Source organism: Pipistrellus hanaki (assembly GCF_964339955.1).
Source record: "Pipistrellus hanaki genome assembly, chromosome: 1".
Lineage (NCBI taxonomy): Eukaryota > Metazoa > Chordata > Mammalia > Chiroptera > Vespertilionidae > Pipistrellus > Pipistrellus hanaki.
This window is the reverse complement of record NC_140503.1, coordinates 22,811,493-22,834,376: the sequence shown is the minus strand read 5'-3', so window position 1 is coordinate 22,834,376 and position 22,884 is coordinate 22,811,493. Positions and strand designations below refer to the sequence as shown.

Genomic DNA, 22,884 nt, shown 5'->3' with positions numbered 1-22,884 from the left:
CAATTCCGGTCAAGGGCATGTACCTTGGTTGCAGGCACATCCCCAGTAAGGGATGTTCAGGAGGTAGCTGATTGATGTTTCTCTCTCATCGATGTTTCTAACTCTCTATCTCTCTCCCTTCCTCTCTGTAAAAAAAATCAATAAAATATTTTTAAAAAGAGAGAGATCTGCTACACAACACTGCACCTGTAGGCAACAATGCATACTGTATACTTAGAATTTGTTAAAAGAGTAGGTCTCATTTAAATATTTTTTAAATTAAACATGTAAATGTTAAATGTTCCATATTAACATTAATTTTTAAGGGGGGGAGGGATACTTCACAAATCATTTCCACTGTGCCAGCAAAAGGGAAATTGCCTGTTTTGTTCCTCCCCAAATGGCTAAGGCTTAGAGACAAAATGTCCTTCCTCTCCCTGAATCTCACCCCATTACTGCCACCTTCTTTCTTATGATGCCCCTTGAACAAAGAAAATGGAAACGCAAGCCTCTCGTCAGGAGCCTGCCCCAATGATGCTAACAGAGAACGCAAGGTCGGGCCCAGTCAGGAAGAGAAGAAGCAAACTCTCGAAACGATTTTTAAAACATCCCAGCAGCCCAAACTCGAGAATTCCTTTCATATGTCTATCTCCAGTTATCGTACCGCATATAAAAGGGGGCTAACGATACTATGAGGATTTAAAGCTATTACGTTAATTAATGTCAAGTGCTGGATTACTGAGTTTGATATGGGACTGCTGAGTTTTACAGCAGCGCTGAACGGATTGGAAAGATCCTAAAGAGACCAACTAAAACAGTGATGCAAGCCAGTGGCACTCTGCCTGGAGAATTCCTGGAGACGACAGAACTTCCAGATGCAAAAAGCAGGGAATAAAAAAGGGCTGAGCGGTCGGCCAGAAACCTTCGAATTCAGATGAAATAGACCAGTCATTCTGAAAAGTTAGTATTCCTAGTTCCCCCTCAAAGATGCAGGGTCCTCCTGAGCCTGCTCCCAGGGATTCTGAGGCAGGTGGTCTGGCGTGAGGCCGGGGAATCTGCGTTATAATAAACACCGAGGTTATCTCTGGGCCCACAGTCCAAAGCCACACTTGGTCAAACATGACCGCCTTTCCCACAAAGTTCCATTCGGTGGCTTTGTTTGTGGGTGAGGAACACTTCTTCTTCAGCCCGAGACTGAAAGGGAAGAAGCGGAACTTTAATCTCTAAGCTTGGTAAATGCTCAGGATAATTAATAGAGACTGGGAAATGAAGTATCCATCTACACACGCGCCATGGGTTGGGTAAAAAATAAATTATGTTCAGATGATTTAATGTTTCCCTGAGATGAAATAAATCCAATGGCTGAGTGAAAGGCAATAGGCAAACTATCTATCACCTGCAGTTAACGGCTAAGCTAATATTTCAGCCACCCATCTTGAAAGGGAAGCTTGGGCCAGGAACATAGCAGGGCAACTATATTTAGACATATAACCCAGGAAGGGTTAAATGCAATCACATCTGAAATGACTGCTACTCCCCATAAACCCGGAAGGAGGTGGTGAGGTCCAAGGTGGCCTAATATTTTCAAAATTAACTTGTAAGATGGAGTGAGGATTATGCAAATCAAACCACAGGTGATACAAAAATGGTAGCGATCAGGAATCTGTGGAGAATAAAATTTTACTATTGGGCAATGTTTTTACAATTGCCTTTATTGAATCCTATATATTGAAGTCACATATTATTCTATGTCTTTATTGAGACTCGATAGGGCCCAATGCAGAGTGATTCATGGACAAAGAAATAATCAAATGCATCAGTCGAAAAGAGCACAGAGAGAGGCATTAGCTACCTCTGACCGTGTGGAAGTCACGGACACAGTGCAATGGGGCGGTCGGACACTTCCACACTCTGCCGATGTGGGCGGCGTTAGGAAGTGATGTGTAAGATAAACAAGAAAGCGTGTCTGTTACTCTTTCAGCCAAACAGCCTCGGTGCTACTTCCCCTGGGAGTGCTGGAAGGGAATTCAGAGCAGGCCGTCGCCGAGCTTAGGGGACGTACCCCAGGTAAACTGAGGCTACAGGGGGAGGGTACGAGCACCTCCAGAACAGACAGAATCTCAATGTACCTGTTTGATGGGGAAAGATGCACGAAAGAAAGGGAGCCTATGGAAGAGAAACATTTCCGTTCCTGTTAGCGAGAAACAATCACCCCGAGCACGATTAGAAGCATGGAAGAAAGGTCAGCTTATGGTAACACCATCCCCGGGGACATTCAAGGAGGAGACCAGACACCTCTCTACTTAGGATGCATTAGAGATTATTAAAAGCATTCCTTGCTGAGTACTGGGGTGCAGAGTGGGCCTCATGACCTCTCCAAAGGTCACTTCTATCCCAAAGGATCACATGTCTGAAAGGCACCAGATAAAAATAAAGTCTATTAATCACGGAGCTGCCACACAATTTCCTAAGAGAGCCAGAAAGAGAAGGGCAATCCAGGGTGGACCTTGCTCCCTCGAGAGAGGAAAGGGAGGCAGTGCCTGTGCGGGCAAAGCCAAGGAGTCCGGCAGGGAGACTTCCAGAAAGCCCACACCAGGCCGGTAATCAGGCCTCCGAGTCCCACAGCGTAAACAGAAGGAGGAAAAGACCCTGCGGGGAGGGGAACAGGAAAAGCAAATGGCATCATGAGCCCTGAACAAAGCCACCGGAGATGGGGGAGAGGGTGTGATGCAAGCACTTTGTGCAGAAAGAGGGGGGAAGGCAAGAGAGGGACACCACAAAGGGCGCTTTGTGGAGGCAGATGACAAAGGAGGGAGGAGAGGGGCTGAGAGGTGGTGAAGGACACATGGTGTGTCTGGGACTACAGGGGCCTATCATTGGCTGAGAACCCGATGAAAGGTTTAGCGATAGAGCAACACCTGTCTATGGTGGCACAAAAAATCACATAATAAAAATAAAAGTTTTCAAAAGAGGAACCACAAGGCAAAGCCCCAGTTCCAAAGCAGCTGCTGGCACTCGTGTTGGCAACTTGCTGACACAGTTGGGAAGCCCATTTGGTGGGTGCCTGAGGTCCTCCCCAGGGCCAGCTTGGGCTTTGATGAACCCCATTTAGGAAGCAAGACCCAGGCCAATGCAGGCACCTCCTGGTAAGGCAAGAAGGATCCGGCCCCAGGCCCTGCTCTCCCCTCATTCTAAAATGGAGTTGCTTTGGGACAGAGATGTCACCTGCAGTTGTGTCATAAATGTCATCTGCACAGTGTGTTAAGAAGCCAAGTGGGTTAACCGAAGAACTTACATACATATATGTGTAACCCGTGGACACAGACCATAGTGCGGTGCAGGCCTGGGGGTGGAGTGGGATGGGGCGGACCTGGGTGAAGTGGGGGCATCTGTAATACTTTCAAAAATCAAGATCAATTTTTAAAAAATAATAAGCCAAGTAAAGGTCATGGAGTTTGAGGTCTTCTAACAAAATGTTCTCCAACCAGCTGTCACCTCACTGGCCACAGAACAAATTTTTTAAATCAAGAGTCCAGTGAAAAAGGAGGAAAATGGCATCACCTCCAAAGTATCCCCTAAGCCCCATCTTCCCAAGTTCTCCCCCTGCTCTCACAGAGACTGCAAACACTGATGAAATGGATGCGACACCGGAAGGGACCGCTGCACCAGGATGGGACACCAGAAAGACCACTGCACCAGGACAGGACACCGAAGGGACCGCTGCACCAGGACGGGACACCGGAAGGGAGCGCTGCACCAGGACGAGACACCGGAAGGGACCGCTGCACCAGGACGGGACACCGGAAGGGACCGCTGCACCAGGACGGGACACCGGGAGGGAGCGCTGCACCAGGACGGGACACCGGGAGGGACCGCTGCACCAGGACGGGACACCGGGAGGGACCGCTGCACCAGGACGGGACACCGGGAGGGACCGCTGCACCAGGACGGGACACCGGGAGGGACCCCTGCACCAGGACGGGACACCGGGAGGGACCGCTGCACCAGGACGGGACACCGGGAGGGACCGCTGCACCAGGACGGGACACCGGGAGGGACCGCTGCACCAGGACGGGACACCGGAAGGCATCGCTGTACCAGGACGGGACACCGGAAGAGAGCACTGCACCAGGACGGGACACCGGAAGGGACCGCTGCACCAGAACGGGACACCGGAAGAGACCGCTGCACCAGGACGGGACACCGGAAGGCATCACTGCACCAGGACGGGACACCGGAAGGGACCGCTGCACCAGGACGGGACACCGGAAGGCATCACTGTACCAGGACGGGACACCGGAAGGGAGCACTGCACCAGGATGGGACACCGGAAGGGAGCACTGCACCAGAATGGGACACCGGAAGGGACCACTGCATCAGGACGGGACACCGGAAGGCAGAGCTCTGCATCCTCAAAGAGAGGAGAAGATGGGAAGGGAAGAGGTACAGGGAATGCGGTTTTGAGGGCTGCCCTTGCCATGGAATGAGCAGATGGTGCTTGATACAGTGAGAAGATACTAGGGCAGGGACTTTTAACCCACCACCCAATGCTCTGGCAGGTGAGAAAGACAAAAGCTCTCCAGCTGACAGCAAAGCCTATACCGCTGACACCAGTCCCTGGTCCACCCACCACCACTGCTCCCGGCACTCTCTCCCCCGGTCCTCCCCAGCTCTGCCTGCAGACCCCAAACCCAGGAGCCAGGCCGTCGTTTGTCCAAAAGATGTTTCTGAATGTGGCAAGAAAGGCTGGAGATGGATCGAGGCGATCCAAGTAAAGAAGTCATAACTTGCCCTATGTAGGACAGAAGGAAGAGAAAAGGGGAATTAAAGGAAAACAAATGAAAAGCCACAGGAACCAAGTATTTCTGTTGGAGGATTCTGAGTTATGCTGTTGTTTGTAATTCTCGGAAGCAGAGAAAGCAATAGGGGATCTTAAGGAGACAGTGAAAGACACAGGAACAGAGAAAAGCTAAAAGAAGGGGACTGCAAGCACCCAAGGCCTCCCACTTGCCCTCCTCATGCAGAAACACGAGGGCAGAGAGGAGGTGATGTCTGAGGGGAGGTGCAGGCAGGGGAGCTGGGGTGCGAGCCCCAGAGGAGGAGCCAGCACGCCTGGGGCTGGGGGCTGACAGGCAGGGAAGCACAGGAACGGTGGGGACAGGGGTGAGGGCAGGGGCAGGAGAAGGAAGGCGGCGTGTCCTGTACTTACTGTCACAGACGTAAGGCTTGTCGTGGTCTTCCTGAGAGGCGGGGTCATGCCTCCTCCTGCCACCTGCAGAGCCACGGGCCTGGGGAGACATTGGGGTTTCACGTTACTTGTTATTCTGTTCGTCACCACAGGTCCTGAGCACGTGCTCTGTGAGGCCCCGAGCGCCTCGCCTGCACCTCCTCGTTCCACTTCCATCACATTTGTGCCCGTCCCAACCCCATTTTACAGGCCGGGAAACTAAGGCCCAGGGAAATGAGGTAACTTACCCCAAAGCGCTCAACTACTCACAGATCCCAGAGGGAGACACTACTATGGGCCCCACGTAACAGATCAGAAAACCGAGACAACCGGAGAGGGTAAAGTAGCTTGGGTAAGGCCACTCAGCTACTAAGTGCAGAGCCAGGAAATTAACTCAAGACAGTCTCGCTGCAAATCCTCTGCTGGCCAAATGCCCATACTCTCCTGGTGCTGGTGGGACCTCTTCCTCCAGCTCCTTAGTCTTGCAGCTTTGTTGCTACCAAATGGAGATGCCAACTGGCTCCCGTCAGCTGACCAGAATACGGGCGTGTTGGAGCAAGAAGCATATTACCGTCATCAGGCCAAGCCCCTTGGTTCACACTCCCCCACTCAAGTCTCTCATGAGCCAGCCAGGCCTGGCACCAGGGCACAGGGCATGAGGCCAGGGGGTGTGAGGAGCTCCCCTCCCCCAGCTCAGCCAACTCCAGAGGCAGGCTTCAGCTGAGGCCTCCTGTGGTCTGCCTTGAACCTACAGCCACCGACAGAACCCTTAGAATTAGATCCTGAAGCTGGACCGCTGACACCAGCACCGTGTGCACTTCCAGAAAGGGTCGGCACAGCCTGGGCAGGGGGTGGGCTGAGCTCTGCCTCGAGGCTAGAAGAGACCAACTAAAGGGGAGCAGGCAGCTCTGTGGTCCAGGGCGGTAGCTGCAAGAATGCAGCAAGGTTTATTTTTAAAACTCTGGAAGTCCCACGTTGGTCACATGTGTAGCACCCTAGCCTCTTCGGGTCATTCTCTGGTAATGAGTAGCAGGAAACTCCCAACCCAGGAAAGGGTCTGCTGGGTCTTTGGGGGCAGAGAGAAAGCACAGCAGATGAGAAGCAAAATGGCAGCCACCTGGAATGCAGGGACAATGGGGAAGTCCCAGGGGCCTGGCCTGGAAAAGTAGCCCTGGGGACTGCAGGGTCAAAAGCCTGAGGTGGTTGCTTGTGTATGCATGCTCGCTCGCTCTCTCTCTCTCTCTCTCTCTCTCTCTCTCTCTCTCCCCTCCCTCTCTCCCTCTCTCACCCACCTAACCCCCACACACACTTCACACTCAACACCACCTGACAAGCTACCACCTCCTCAGCTTGTCTCTCCACCACAAATTACAAAACCCCACCCCCCTCTTCCCTCCCTCCCACTGCTCTTCCCCTCCCTTTGCCTCCCAGCCCCTCACCCTCTGCACATGACAGCCAGCAGTCCCCTCCCCTCGCCCTCATTACTCGGAGCTGACCCAAAGAGGGAGCTGTGAGGCGCACTGCAGTCACCCTGAGGCACTGACAGGCTTCCCTGCCCGCCATGACACGGAGGGTGGTGACCCTGAGCTGCCCTTGCCCCCCCACGCACACCCCCACCCCCTCAGTGAAGCCAGGGACAGCTTGACGTGTGCAGCCCGCAGCCCTGTCACAGTCGCCCGGGAGCAAGTGAAAGCAAGTCAGGCAGAATGACGAGGCAGCGGCAGTCCCAGGAAAGGGGCTCTTAGAGACTAAAAATACCGGCAGGGACAGGAGGAGCTTTGTGGAACGGGAGGCTCAGAGGGGAGAGGGGAGGGCCCAGCTGAGAGCCAGGGTTCCGTTTCACTCTGCAGGGCTGACCAGCCAGGTGAAGGCAGGCTCCCACACTCTCACTGCACCTCAGTTTACTCAACTGCAAAGGGGGTAGGAGGAGGGTCATAGCTATAGAACACTCAGGGCACGTGCCAGGGATTCTTCCTGGCAGTAGCTCTTTAGTCTCCCAGAATATCTCAAGCTCAGAATCTTACTCATGTTATTCAAATGCTACCTCCTCAAAGAAGCCCTCCCTGATCAACTTTTTAAAAATATATTTGTATTGATTTGAGAGAGAAATAGAAACATCAATAAAGAGAGAATCATGGATTGGCTGCCTCTTGCACACCCCACATTGGGGATTGAGCCCACAACCCAGGCATGTGCCCTGACCCATAATTGAATCATGACCCCCTGGTTCATAGGTCGATGTATGTCCACTCGAACCCTCTCCATTGTTCTCTTTCCCCGACCTTGCTTCCTGTTTTATCCCACACTTAACACTGTCTGACATCACTTCGCACGTGTGTTGGTGTACGTGATTTTCTTGTCACCCCCATATGAGGGTGGAGCACATGTCTCTTTTGGCCACAACTAACTGTCCTTGGGACCTGGCAGGGGGCCAGCCATTCAAGAAGCACTTAATAAACATTTGCTGAAGAAATGAATCAGTCCGGGGGTGGATCCGTGTGTCAATCATCTTCGGTTCTTCTCTTTTATCCTCTATATCCAAGTGCTATTGTTCCTTCCTTCAAGGGTCATCTTGGGCTTTGCATTTCCCTTCCAGTCCACATTTTAATCCAGGAGCTCATCAACTGACCTCTGCACTGCTCAAAGGACCCACACGCTGGTGTTCTACCTCTGCATCACCCTACCCAATCCACCCTGTATGACTCCTAGACCCATCAGACAAAAGGAATGAAGGGCCTGGCCGGTATTGCTCAGTGGTTGAGCATCGACCCATGAACCAGGGTACGTGCCTGGCTTTGAAACTCAATAGCCAGTAGGGGACATGAAGGAAGCAGCTGATCAGTGATTCTCTCTCATCATTGATGTTTCTGTCCCTCTTTCCCTCTCCTTTCATCTCTCTGAAATCAATAAAAACATTTTTTTTTAAAGGAGTGAAGGACAGAAACCCATGGTCATTCATTCATTGCCATCTAAAACCCACTGACATCCAATGGTGACCTGATGCCAATGCCCCTAGGTTCACCTCAAGCTCACGTCTTTATTTTTAATGATCCCTGTCTCGGACCAGCCTCTCTGCTCATCCCCATCTGATCCCTGCGTTAGCCCTGCTAACATTCCACTCCTCCAATAATCCTCTTCTTGCCACATTGATGAGTAAAAATATCAGCTTTAATGACGCAGACACAGGTTTAAATACCAGCCATGTGTCTTTGGACAAGTTACTTCTCTAAGCTTTCCTTTCTTAACTGTAAAATGGGCAGAGCAACATCTCTACCGCAGGGTTGCTGAAAAAGAACTAAGGGTGTGAGAAACCACAGAGGATAGTGCTACGTCTGCAGGAAGTGCTCAACGAATTAGTTCCCCTCCCTGCCCAAGTTGATCTCTCTCTTTCCTCTGAACTCTCACTGCATTTGGTTAGTGCACAGTCAAAAGCCTGTGCTTTCGAATTGTATCATGGCTGTTCGTATTTTCTCCTCAATTTAATTCCAACATCCTTGAGAGCAAAGATCATTTCATACGTTATTATGCATCCCCAACACTTAGCACTATGGCATCTGAAGCTCTTTCCCATATATTAGCTCATTTAATTCCTACAATAACCTATGAATTAGAGCAAATACTATTATTCCTATTTGGCACTTGGTAAAACAGGTCCAGGGAGGGTTCACAACTTGTCCAGTCACTGAACGAGTAGGAGAAACAGGACCAAGGTTTCCAGACTGTTACAGAAAATTTCAAAGCTGATTACCCAAAAGAATCCAGTTCTTCCCCCTCTGAGAAGTGCCCACCCACTCCACCCCATGTCTCATTCACACACGGGTAGGCCATGACTGCACCACATGGCGCGGTGCTGCCTGGCCACAGCTGACTGGCTGGCTCAGGAATGGACACCTTGAGCTAAACTGGACAAATCAGACTCTAGTTCCAAAGAACTTGGAATTGGAAAACAGTTGGTTAGTACAGGCCAGCTGACCTAGGGATCTAACAGTTCAGAAGCCATGGGGGTCATGTGCACAAAGAAACAGAAAAGGCGAGAGAAGAATGAAGAAGTAGAGACCAGAAGGTTCCAGGAAGCTTTCCTCTTTTCCCAATCCCAAATCCCTGCCACTCTCTTGCCCTTCCTGAGGTTTGAATCTTCAAACATTGCTCAAAGTTGGAGCAATGTCCCAGCAACTTTGTGCTTAAGCTGTTAAAGTTCCTACAAGTAAAAGGCCCTCGACTGGGACAGCCTCAGAGAGCTAGTTCCCCTGTACCAGTTGTTTTCAAATAGTATCTCAAGAAATCCTGGGGACCCTGAGACCCTTTCAGGAGGTCTTCAATGTCAAAAATATTTTGTGATAGTACTAAGCATCTGAAATTTTTCACTCTCATTCCCTCACAAGTGCACACTGGAGTTTTAGAGGCCACAGGACATGAGGAGGTCATCACTTGTGAATACCTAGATTTAACACTTTTTCTCTTTCGATAAGTAGCACTAGTCCCAGGCTATGGTTATAGCCTACCATAACAATAGCTTTTGGGGAGTCTCTCCGTCATTTTTAAGTAAAGAGCTTTTGAGAGATCCCTCCCCCCCCCCAAAATAAAAAAAAAGAAAAATTGAGAGCCACTGCTCTATCTCACTGCTATTTAAAGTGTGGTCCTCAGCCGAAACCGGTTTGGTTCAGTGGATAGAGCATCAGCCTGCGGACTGAAGGGTCCTGGGTTCGATTCCGGTCAAGGGCATGTACCTTGCTTGCGGGCACATCCCCAGTGCGGGGTTTGCAGGAGGCAGCTGGTTGATGATTCTCTCTCATCGATATTTCTAACTCTCTATCTCTCTCTCTTCCTCTCTGTAAAAAATCAATAAAATATATATATATTTTTTTTAAATAAGGTGTGGTCCTCAGACCAGCAGTACTGTCATCAGCCCGGAGCTTGTAGAACAGGCCAGATCTGAGTCCCCACCTCCAAAACCAACTGCATCCTAATTTGCAGCTTAGTAAGATCCCCTGTGCTTTGTATGCACATTAAAGTTTGAGAAGCACTGAACTACACCACAATGCATCAATAAATCCTTACTGATTGACTGATCTACTTCTTGATAATACATGGATGATTCCCAAGAATTTTATGAATTTTAAAGAGCTTATATTTCTTGGACTAAAGTCACCCTAACACAATCATTAATTGTTGGATCCAAATTTCTTTCATCCTTCAGGGAATCTCCATTGTACCCTCCTAATAATACCTGGCCTTTATTAAGCTATACTTAAAATTGGCTGTGTATTTTAATGATGAAGAAACTAAAGCTCAGAGTTCATATATAACTTGGTCAAGGTCACAGAGGTTAAATAATTCAACCGAAGTCTAGTCAGTGGTGGAGCTGGGTTTTGAACTCATGGTTCAAACACGACAGAGGCTGTTCTTATAAACACTACCTTAGGCCTGGCTTCCTCAATGAGCACACAAAGCACCTGGGGGTCTTAGTAAAGGAACAGACTGTCATCCAGTCCATCTAGGGTGAAGTGTGGGGTCCTGCATCTTTAACAATCTCCCAGGTGATACTGATGCTTAGATGCATGGCCTTAAACTGCCTTTCAGTCCTGGCAACAGAAATGGATGTGACTGTTCGCCAGGAGTCAACAGCAGCTTGAACCCACCACTGTAAAGGATGACTTAATTACACAGCTTCATGCGCTTATTCCAGTCCAGACAGGCCTGCCTACACTCCTCTGGGTCTTCCCAGGGCTCCCACCACGGGTGACAGGGCCACAAGGTCACTGTGCAATGTAGAGCCATTCAACTGCCCCTTGGCCATCATGAGGTGGGCCCGGAGCTGGACTAGGACCCATCCAGCCCCAGATGATTGATGCCTAACTTCTCTCAGCTTCCACAAGCTGAAATACGACTGTTCTTTCTTTTTCCATCATTCATTCAAAAAAGCGGTCACTGGCCACATGCTAGAAACTGGGCCACACGTGACCCAGTGGAAAAACCACAGAGAATGCTCAAATCCTGACTTCTTCCTTACTAGGTTGGAAGACCTTGAGCAAGGTAACCTCTCTGGAAATAATAATACCAACTTATGGAATGGAAGAAGCAGCGCTGGCCAATGGAAATACAACGCAAGCCACACATGTCATCTTAAGTTTTCCAGGAGACATCTTCCTTTTTTTTTTTTTTTTTTAAGTAAAAAGATAAATAGGTGCAATTAATTTTAGTAATGCATTTTACTTAACCTAATATAACCAAAATATTATCATTTCACTATGTAATCAATGTAAAAATACGAAGATGTTCCGAATTCTTTTCGTACTATATCTTCGAAATCTGGTGTGTATTTTACACGTGCAGCACATTTCAGTTTGAACCAGCGACATTGTAAGTGTGCACAGCCACAATGGCCAGTGCAGTAGATGAAGTATGAAGTGCTCAGTCATCACTCTCCATGTGTCAGCTCGTACTGTAACTAGCCCTTCACAGTGCCTGGTATACAGTAAGGACAGTAAGTAACAATTGCTGCTGCTGCTAGCGCTAATGCTCCTACCAAGACCCCCTACTCATATTCAATGACTGGGAGTTCAATCACTGATGCTTAGTTGGGAATGCAGTAGGTGTGAAGACCATTCTCCTTCCACAATCTACTCGCCTAAGTTTGGTTTGGGCTGAGGGAAGGGAAGGAAGCAGGCTTGGAGTTGACACACAGCTCCTGAAGTTCACAAAAAGCCCAGAAATTCTACGTTCGAAAGCCTCCTTCAATGATAGAATCCGAAAGTCATTATTTTGCAACCTCAATGAACTCATGGGTCGAGGCACGTTCATCAGTGGCTGCTAAAACAATTAGGTAAAAACTCAATGCGGAACTTAGAGAAAGAGATCAGGCTGCCAACACCCAAATCCACCTGTCAATCTTAGCACCACCAGAAGCAGAGCACCTAGACAACATGTGCCTCCTGGTGTGATGCGATAAGATGCATACATCACACATGGGAAAGATTCTTGCCCCACCAAAGAAAATTTATACACATAAATATCCTGAATCTAATCAAACCACCAGTTTTCAGGAAATAAAGAGAACAGAGAAACACTTTAAATAGTATCAGTCTGCCAACTCTAGAATGTGAGAAATTCCTCAAGACCAACCATCCAACTTCTTCCCCACAAATAAATGGCATGGAGAAAAAAAACACATGTGTGTGGGAGGATGTAGCAGAGAAAAGTAATCAGAGATTTGATAGTAGATAATAGAATAGTTGTTCTTTTTGTTGGGTATAATAGTGATATGTTAGAGATATACACTGAAGTATATGTAAGTTAAATGACAAATGTCTAGGAATTGCTTTCAAATATTTCACACATAAAAAAATAGAACATACTAGCCCTGGACGGTGTGCTGAGTGGTTACAGTGTCGACCCACAGACTAAACGGTTGAGGGTTCAATTCCCAGTCAGGGGCACATACCTGGATTGCCAGTTTACTTCCCAGCCCAATAGATGTCTCTCTCTCACATTGATGTTTCTCCCTTTCTCTCTCCCTCTCCCTCGCTCCCTTTCCTTCTCTCTAAAAAGCAATGGGGGGGGAAATATCCTCGAATATTTTTTAAATAAAATAAAAAATGCAAACCAAGAAAAAAGTGAAAGAAAAGAACAGATATAATAAGACTGTCAAAAGGGAATCATAGCTGAAGCGGGATGCCAGCTATATAAGGTATGCAGCATCTAAGAGCTGCCCTCCCCAGACTCAGAAAGTCTGGCTTCTGTCAACAGGTTGGAGCGATTCAGCTCAGGGTGGGCAGAGCTGAAGCACTTGTACCCGTGACCTATTGTTATGATATAGCTTTCCAAGCCTCACCCCACACCTCCCAAAGCAGAACTTCCGGGGTTAGGTCCAGGGGACCAGCATTCTGAAAGGCTTGCTGGTGGTTCTGCTGTTTACTAAGACATGGGGACCACAGGGAGATATGCCATACTTCACTCTAGATCAAGACCCACAGTGCACCCAGGACAGCCTCTTATCCGTGAAAAACATAGGGTCCTGCCTAGAGCCTGAAAGAGACAGACAGGACGAAGAGTTAATTCTCTAGATGAAGAGCTGCGATTTGCGTCCAGAGGGCCCTCTGCACCTGGTTACTGTCAGATGCCCTTGGAGGCCCATGAAGTTGACCACAAAAAGCCCCTTGGGTCTTAAACATGAGAACTCTGGAGGACCAACCTGAATACTGAGACCCATCCTGGTTTGGTTCCCTCCGCCTCAAGAACTATTCTTATATTTTAACTAGAGGCCCAGTGCATAAAAAATCATGCACTGGAAGGGGATGTCCCTCAGCCTGGCCTGCCCCTCTCACAGTCTGGGAGCCCTCAAGGGCAGGAGGTGGCCCAGCGATCAGAGGAAGGTGACACCCCCATCACACCTCTGCTGCTGCCACTGCTGGCAGCACAAGCCTCTGCCAGCCCTGGTTACATGAGCCTCAGGCAGCCCTGGGTGGCTGGGAAGCTGCCATTTGAGACTTGCCTGTGCCTTGAGCCAGCCCTGGGTGGCTTGGGGCTGAGGGTAGGTCTAGCCACGCCACACACCTGCCACCTCCATGGCAGGGTTGAAAGGACTGGGGGACTCCAGCGAGGCTGAGGAGACTGGGCACGGCCATTTTGTGGCTACGGGCACTGCTATCTTTGGTCAATTTGCATATTTCCTCTTCATTAGATAGGATTCCTTCCACCACAGAATTCCCCTCTGCCATTCCCCAGGTTTCTGGGGTTTTCTTGCCACATTCCACAAGCTTCCAAAGCCCAGGCCATATCTGCTTGGGAACCATCAGCTGTGGGCCTGCTCTCTGCCTAAAGAAACACACCCCAAAGTAGGTGTCCTGGGCCTGTCATTCTGGGGCAGCCCCGGGGGCAGGAAACTCTCAGCCTTGTTTTATGGCCAAGAAACAGGGACGGCTGTCAATATTTTCCTTATTCTCCACCCTCCCTCTGTTCCCATCCCCAACCTCCCCCAGAACCTCAGCATCCCCCTTCCCTCGGGACACCCTCTGCCTCTTCTCCTCTGGCCAGCTCTAACTCCTGCAGGCTGTCACCTGGGAGCAGAGCCCTCTGGGAATTCTGCAGGGAAGACCATGGATGTGGGGCATTGAAGTTAGGGGCCTCTGGCATCCCGGCTTACCCGTCCTCGGGTCCTGTTCTTCCGCTTAGGAATATCCTCTTCTAAATCCTCTTCTTCGTTTCCTTCTTCTACATTCTCATCATTTTCCAAGACCCTCTGAAATGACAAGAAAATAAAGAGGAGTTAAGAAATAAAATGCAAAGGAGAAAATGAATCAAGGGTAATTTGGGGAGGATCCCATTTCACTTTGTTTTAACAAAGTGAAGATGCTACCCAGAATCAAGCACTTGGCAATAGCAATTCTCTTTCAAACCTGGAGGGACCACAATACCAGGTATCAAGCTATATTACAAAGCCACAGCTCTCAAAACTGCCTTGCACTGGCACAAGAACAGACATAAAGACCAATGGAACAGAACAGATAACCCAGAAATAGGCCTAAGCCATTATGCTCAATTAATATTTGACAAAGGAGGCAAGAGCATACAGTGGAGTCAAGATCATCTCTTCAGCCGGGACCTGTTTAGCTCAATGGATAGAGCGTCGGCTTGGGGACTGAAGGGTCCCGGGTTCGATTCCGGTCAAGGGCATGTATCTTGGTTGCGGACACATCCCCAGTAGGGGGTGTTCAGGAGGCAGCTGATCAATGACTCTCTCTCATCGATGTTTCTAACGCTCTAGCTCCCTTCCTCTCTGTACAAAATCAATAAAATATATTTTTAAAAAAAAAAAAAAAAAAAAAAAAAGATCATCTCTTCAATAAATGGTGCTGGGAAATTTGGTCAGATATATGCAAAAATATGAAACCAGATCACCAACTTACACCATACACAAAAACTAAAGGACTTAAATGTAAGATGGGAAACGATAAAAATCTTAAGACTCCATAAGCAGCAAAATATCAACATATGGCGTAGCAATATCTTTACCAATACAGCTCCTAGCTGCTAGGAGCACAATGGAAACTAAGGAGAAAATAAAGAAATGGGACTACATCAAAATAAAAAGCTTCTGGCCAAACCGGTTTGGCTCAGTGGATAGAGCGTCAGCCTGCAGACTGAAAGGTCCCGGGTTCGATTCCAGTCAAGGGCATGTACATTGGTTGTGGGCACATCCCCAGTAGGGGGTGTGCAGGAGGCAGCTGGTCGATGTTTCTCTCTCATTGATGTTTCTAGCTCTCTATCCCTCTCCCTTCCTCAATAAAAAACATATTAAAATAAAATAAAAAATAAAAAGCTCTGCACAGCAAAAGAAACCATCAGCAAAACAACAAGAAAGCCCACTACATGGAAGAACATATTTGCCAAATGCTATTTCAGATCAGGGTTTAATCTCCAAAATTTACAGGGAACTCATACAACTTAACAAAAGAAAGATAAGCAATCCAATCAAAAAATGGGCAAAGGACCTAAGTAGACACTTTTTGAAAGAGAACACACTGGAAGGCCAAGAGACATAAAAACATGCTTAAAGTCACTAATCATCCAAGAGATGCAAATCAAAGACACAATGCAGTACCATCTCACACATGTCAGAATGGCTGTCATCAACAAATCAACAAACGACAAGTGCTGGCGAGGATGTGGAGAAAAAGGAACCCTCATGCACTGCTGGTGGGAATGCAGACTGGTACAGCCACTGTGGAGAACAGTATGGAGTTTCCTCAAAAAAAATAAATAAAAAATGGAGCTCCCATTTGATTCAGTAATCCCACTTCTAGGACTATATCCCAAGAAACCAGAAACACCAATCAGATAGGATAATATATGCACCCCTATATTCATAGCAGCACAATTTACAATAGCTGATTTGGAAACAGCCTAAGTGCCCAGTAGCAGATGAGTGGATTAAAAAACTGGTCCATCTACGCAATGGAATACTATGCCGCTATAAAAAAGAAGAAACTTTTACCATTTGCAACAGCATGGATTGACCTGGACAACATTATTGCTAAGCGAAATAAGGCAGTCAGAGAAAGAAAATATCACTCATATGTGGGATATAATGAACAACATAAACTGATGAACAAAAATAGATCCAGAGACAAGGTAGTACTGACTAGACCGTCCAACCTCAGAGAGAAGGCAGGAGAGAGGGGGGATAGAGATCAACCAAAGGACTGTGTGCATGCATATTAGCATAATCAAAGGACACAGACACTGGGCGGTGGAGGCTTGCCCTCAGGGGTGGGAGTGGAGAAGGGGGTCAATGGGGACGAGGGGTGGAAGGAGACATATGTAATACTTTAAACAATTTAAAAAATTAAGAAAGAAAGAAAGAAAATACTCTGGTAGGAACAATTTTCTGTGTGGACCCACGTTTGTTAAAACTTACTTTAAGTAATTTTCCTTTTGTTTCTAAATATGAAACTAGGTTTCTCCTTTCCCTGCCACGCTGGAACCCTGCCCTGTTTGATGAAAACAAGTAACTTCCTGTTCATCTGACCAGAATTTGACATTATTATGTTGTTCTTAATCACCCATTGTTATTTTTTTAAGAGGAAAAAAAAAATGGGTCTATTTTCATTACAGAACATTACTTACCATGGGGTTTAAAGACATAAATTTCATTCTCTCTCTCTCCAACAGCTCTGTCGTTATAGAATCTCATTTCCATTTTGCAGGAGAATAAACTAATCCTAGCCCTGGTTGGATGGCTCCATTGGTAGGCCATCATTCTGTACACCAAAAGGTTGCAGGTTCGGATCCCAGTCAGAGCACATACCTAGGTTGTGTGTTCGATCCCCGGTTGGAGTGCTCACAGGAGGAAATGGATTAATGTTCTCCCCGCCACCCCACCCTTTCCTCTCTCTCTCTCTAAAATCAATCAAAACATGTTCTAGAGAGAGGAGTAAAAATAAATAAATAAATAAATAAATAAATAAATAAACAAACAAACAAACAAACAAACTGAAAACCGATTTGACTGCTCAATAGCATACAGAAAATCCATGACCAAAGCAAGGTCAGGTTCTTCAGCTCAGAGTTTCCCATCTGTTTCTCAGGCCTGTGTCTGAAGTTTCCAAGGTGTATTCCAGCCTGCCCTTCCTGTAGGGAATCTGAGCACTTCGCTCCAGTTGAGGGAGGTTTAGATCTCTAGGCATAAGGGAAAGATAAGAGATTGTGGCAGAGGACCCAGCCCCCTGAGTGGGAGTGGGATAAGGGGGAAGAACATGGAGCTCACTGGACTCCATGTCAGGGGCCCTGGGGTTTCTTTATGGACTCACAGTGTGACCTTGGCTGAGTCATCTTCTCTTCAGGCCCGTTTTCCTAATTATAAAACAGAAACTCACTCACTCATTCAACCAACAAACATTTGTCTAGAGCTGACTACATAACAGGAGCTATGCTAGACAAACCAGAAAATGGCTACAGTTCTGGTTCCACATGGATTTTGAAAGTCTAGTGAAGGGAGGACAGATTTAAACAACATACTATATAACCATGTAATTACAACTTCTATACAGAACAGTGACAAGCAAGTTCCAGCTGCTACTAGATGGTGTTAGAAGGAAAGCTAACTAATCTGAGGGTCAGGGAGGGCTTCCTTGAGAAACTGACCTAAGCAAGTTGAGCTCTAAAGGAAGGAAAGACTAGCGTTGGAATGAAGACAGGGAGAAAGAAGAGAGGGAAGTATTCCAGGCAGTGGAAAAGCATGAGCAAGCTCCCCGAGGCAGGGAGAGAAACATGACTTGGTCAGGGAGCAGAAAAGAGGCCCATGTGACTGACCAGAATTCAGTGGCTCAGGAAGAGACTGGCATAAGATGAGGCTACCAAAGGGATGGACCCTGTGTTATAAAGGATAACAAACAGCATCCACTCTGTGGTGACGGTATGACAATCACACAGCTATGAAAAGGCTTAAAAAGCAGCACCTACCACACCAACATCTGGTATCACCATCATTGTCCAAGTGGCCTCCTGGACAATGCCTCTGGCCTTCCCTCAAAGCAGGAAGCCCAGGAATTAAGTTACCAGTGACCTTCTCCCACAGCCTCCTTGTCAGAGAATTCTCTTCCAATCACAGGGGTCAGGATACTGCTAATTACCAAACGCTCCCAAAGAACTCAAAACTAGTCCCGTAAATTCTTCTCTGGCTTCTCTGCTCGGTTTACCCAGAAAGTCATCAGCTGACAGTCCTTAAGAGTCTCTGGGCCACCTTTAGCCATCTCACTGAGGAGCACTGTCTGCTGGACACGACCTCTGGTCTACAGCTAGGAGACGCTGGTGCAGGCCCAGAGCAAGCCTCCTGGCCTCCTGCATCTTAGCTTTGGAACCGAAAGTGGGAATATGAGCAAAAGCCAAGCAAGACAAGGACTAGTAAAATGCTCTGCAGCCTTCGGTAAAAAGATGTAGTTATTCCGACTGTTCTTACTGGTCATACAGCCATCTTGGAAGAGTCTTTGAAGTAATTTAATCATTGTAAGTTCTAAGTGCCTCGAATTTAAAGGTCATTGCCTCTAGCACCTTAGCACAATTCTGACTCCTCTCATTTTTACTATGAAGATATTTATTATCTGTGACAAGGTGAAGGCAGCTGAGCTAGCCTCCAGAAGTGCCACACAGCCTCAATGTCCGGGAGTAAACTGACGACTCCCCTGGGCTCCATCCCTCCTTCTTCCCATCAGCTACCCTCCCTGTGTTTCTAGAACCTCCTGTGTGTGAGCCAGGCCTCAGATGTGACAGCAGCCGCCCTGTGTGTTTGCGTTTCCTGCACCAAGTCCCTGAGACCAGAAACCTCTCTCCATAACTCGGGAGGAGGCAAGAGTTTCTAACAGACAAAGGCCATATTCAGGGTGAGGGAGGAAAAGGAGTATCCTGTATCGGGAGTGAAGGGCAGAGGTGTCCAACTAGAGATGCAGCTAATCTTCCCGTCCAAGGACATTTTCCGGGAAATGAACACATTTTAAAATAACTTTCTCCCTGTTACTCTAAACAGTCTGCATGGTGATGATCACAATGCTATGTGTTTGTGCTTTTTAAAAATAGAAGAAATTCTTATTTAAAGATTCCATTATCGGCCCTGGCCAGTGTGGCTCAGCAGATAGAATATTAGCTCACAGACCGAAGGGTCTCAGGTTCAACTCCCAGTCAAGGGCATATACCTGGGTTGCAGGTTCCATCCCTGGACAGGGGCACACAAAGGAAAAAAACCAATCGATGTTTCTCTCTCTCTCTCTCTCTCTCCTTCCCTCCCTCCCTCCCCACCCCCTCTACCCCTCAACTCTCTAAAAATCAATGGGAAAAAATATATTCAGGTGAGGATTAACAAAAAAATTAAAAAGGGAAAGTAAATATTCCATTATCTCTGGTGTGGAACACTGCAGAAATCTCCTGACTTCCCTCCTTCCAATGTTGGCCCCGTAGGCAGTCTCCCCTCCATGTGAGGGCCAGAGGGATCTTATGAAACACAAATTCATCGCCCTGATTAAAACCCTCCACATGGCTTCCTTTTTCATTTCTCATGAAGTCAAGAGCCTCTGCTATGTCCTGGGAGGCGTGAGTGGTCTGGCCCACTCACTCCTCCAATGCCATCCCAGGCCTTTGTCTCCCTGGCACTGAGCTTTGTCTCCACACAGGCCCTCTGTTCTTTCAACACCAGCTGAGATCTACCTGTGCCTTCGAACAAACTGTCCCTCTGCCCAGAGAGCTCTTCCCTAAAGCCTTTGTTTTGCTGGCTCCTTCCCCTCCCTTAGGATTGAGGTTAAATTCCCATCTCCCTTAGGACACTCCCTAAAATATTTGTTCTCCTATAACTGCATCTTCATATTCTGTCTTTTCATAGCATTGGTCCTGAAATGCAAATATTCTATTTGTTTACTTGTTTTCTGTCTACATCTCACACCAGAATATAAGGTCTCTCATGGTGGTTTATCTCTTCCCCTGGAACCTAGCACAGTGCCTGCTCAGAGGAGGCACGGAACAAACTTTGGTCGAATGAATGAATAAATGAATGAATGAAAAATACTAACAAAACTGTCTCTTTACTACATATGTACTTAAAATAGCAAAGCCAATAAAAACATGTAAACTTACTTGGCTTATGTATGGTCCTGGTTTCAGCTTCTAGCACAGAAGATCGTACATAGTCGACATTGGTTTATATTAGGGAGGGATGATGGTGATTATGATGATGATGAGTCAACAACCCATAGTTAGCTTAGTGCTGCCTGAGAACTAAACCCATCACCAGCTATAAAGAGCAAGGGCCACTAGACACTAGAGCATCAAGGCTTCTGGGCAATGGTTCTACCCCACTCACTGATTCAGGCACATCACACCAAATGAGCAAAAAGTACTCGAATGGGCAATACGGATGTGACAGATGTTGACTTCAAAGATCTGAAAGTCCAAAAGTGGAGGGTAATACATGAATAGGGAAGGAAAAAAAAAAAACGGTACTAGAATACCCTAAATGCCAGAGACAAGAAGAGACTGTCCAGCTGTGGGGAGATGACAGAAGGCTTCCTGGGGAAGGTGGCACTGGAGCCGAGCCTAAGCGATGGGTGGGACTGGTGCACGTGGCAAAGGAAGAAAGGCCCAGTGGATGAAGGACACAGCATGACCACAGCACAGAGGGAAGAAGGCTGAGGAACAGAGCGGGGGAAAGGAGTAGTGGGAAATAAGCCTGAAATCCAGGCTGGGAGCAGAGAAGAGGCCCCGGAAGGACACACTCATCATTCTGGATTTATTTAGTAGGAAACAAAAGTGTTTTCACTGTTCTTCAGCAACGGGGTGGCACAAGAGGGACTGCTTGGGGATGAAAGATCGGCTCAGAAAGCAGGCAGAGCTGGAGAAGGAAAGGACTGGGGGTGGGACTTGGGGGAATCTGCCCACTCAGGCACCGCTCATTAAATATTTTTAGTCTGGGTGCTTGAGATATATTATGAGCAAAGACTCCTGCTCTTGAGGAGTTGGCATTCTTTTGGAGGAAAACAGAAAACAAACCAAGTACTAGACAGTGGCAAGAGCTGTGGAGGGAAGGAAAAGAAAAGCAGAACAGAACATGGGAAGTGCTGGGGAGGAGAGCGGGCACAGAACGTTGTACTCCACACAGGGGCCGGTGGTCAGGATGCATGCCCTTCGGAGAAAAGAGAAGAGGCGGTGGAAGCAAACACTTGAGGAAGGTGAGGGAGAGAGACAACAGCTGTCAGCAGAGGAAACACCAGCGCGAAGCCAGAGGCGGGGTGTTCCCAGTGTGCTCCTCAGCAGCACAAAGAGGCGGTGCCTGGAGCAGAGTGAGAAAGGGAAGGGGAAGCACCAGTCAGAGAGAGGTAGAGGGCCTTGACTTGCCCTGAGAGAACAGGAGCCCTTGAAGGGCCTTGAGCGCAGGAATGACAGGATCAGACTTAAATGTTAAAATTAGCGGGGGACCATTTAGAAAGCAGTCACAGCGGGTCAGACAGGAGACGGGAGCGGCTTGGCCAGGGGAGTAGCAGTGGACGTGGGGGAAAGGGCTTTGCCCTGGGTGTATGTGGCCAGCACAGTGGGCGGGTTCCTGATGAATTGGAGGTTGGGTGGGAGAGGAAGACAGGCATGGAAGATCCTTACAAGGTGTGTCAGACAAATAAAAGTGACGGTTAGTAAGGATCTGTACGAGGACTGGGCTCTGTGAGGTCGAGGAAGGAACAACCATAAGCCATGTTGTGACAACTAAATGGAAAAGACTGGGCCACTTATCTGAACACAGGGATGGTAGAAGTGACTAGACTCAACATTTTTTTAAATATACTTTATTGATTTTTTTACAGAGAGGAAGGGAGAGAGATAGAGAGCTAGAAACATCTATGAAAGAAACATCGATCAGCTGCCTCCTGCACACCCCCCACTGGGGATGTGCCCGAAACCAAAGTACATGCCCTTGACCGGAACCGAAACTGGGACCCTTCAGTCCGGACACTCTATCCACTGAGCCAAACCAGATTCGGCTCAACATTTTCTGAGACCTCACTCTGCTCGGCACATGCCAGGCCCAAGGGTGAGTGGTGAGCACAGCCACATATTCCCTGACTCGATGGAACTCAGACCGGAAGTCCCATGGAGCACACAAAACATGCAGCTGTTGCTGAATTAATTATAGTGTTGATAAATTAATGTGTAAATATTAAATTGGATGTGAAAATTAATAAATATATAGAATATCACATAAAACATTAAACTATAAATTTAATAGAAATGTGACTTTAATAGTATTTCATTCTTCACCTTATTGTTTCATAACTGTATTACTTAACATTATTACAACACTGTGCCAATCATTATGTTCAACAATGGATTCAAGACAAATCGTTAAGGAATGGTCAGAGCACACCATTATACTAGTAATCTGGCTGGATGAGAGCCTTGCTAGTGTGAACACATGGGGACACCCACCCTGCCCGGAGGGTGACTCCTACCCTGGCGTTGAGGGGGAGTGGGAGGTGCTGAGGGGAGAACTGAGGGGACTACAGCCCAGGAAGGAGTGTGAGGCGGGGCCGGGGAGGCAGGGAATCACGTGGCACCAGCCAAAGCAGGCAACACTGAGGTTCTGAGTCTGGACTGTGAACTGTTGGCTCCACAGGGGGGGGTGGGGGGGGGCGGAGAACTCCATCTGTTTT

The 22,884-nt window shown here is 47.8% G+C and overlaps 1 protein-coding gene across 3 annotated transcripts in view; it reads right to left on the bottom strand.

Moving 5' to 3' along the window:
- Positions 1-22,884, bottom strand: part of DPF3 (double PHD fingers 3) — a 250,785-nt gene that overhangs the window by 87,222 nt on the left and 140,679 nt on the right. For all 3 annotated transcript variants that reach the window (XR_014795854.1, XR_014795855.1, XM_084893529.1), the window contains exons 5-6: positions 14,349-14,444; positions 5,189-5,267 (exon numbers count right to left, since the gene is read on the bottom strand). Coding sequence is in view for 1 of the 3 variants with exons in the window: in XM_084893529.1 (XP_084749655.1) it covers positions 5,189-5,267; positions 14,349-14,444 (175 nt within the window). In the remaining 2 variants the exon portion in view is untranslated. The remainder of the gene's footprint in view (positions 1-5,188; positions 5,268-14,348; positions 14,445-22,884) is intronic.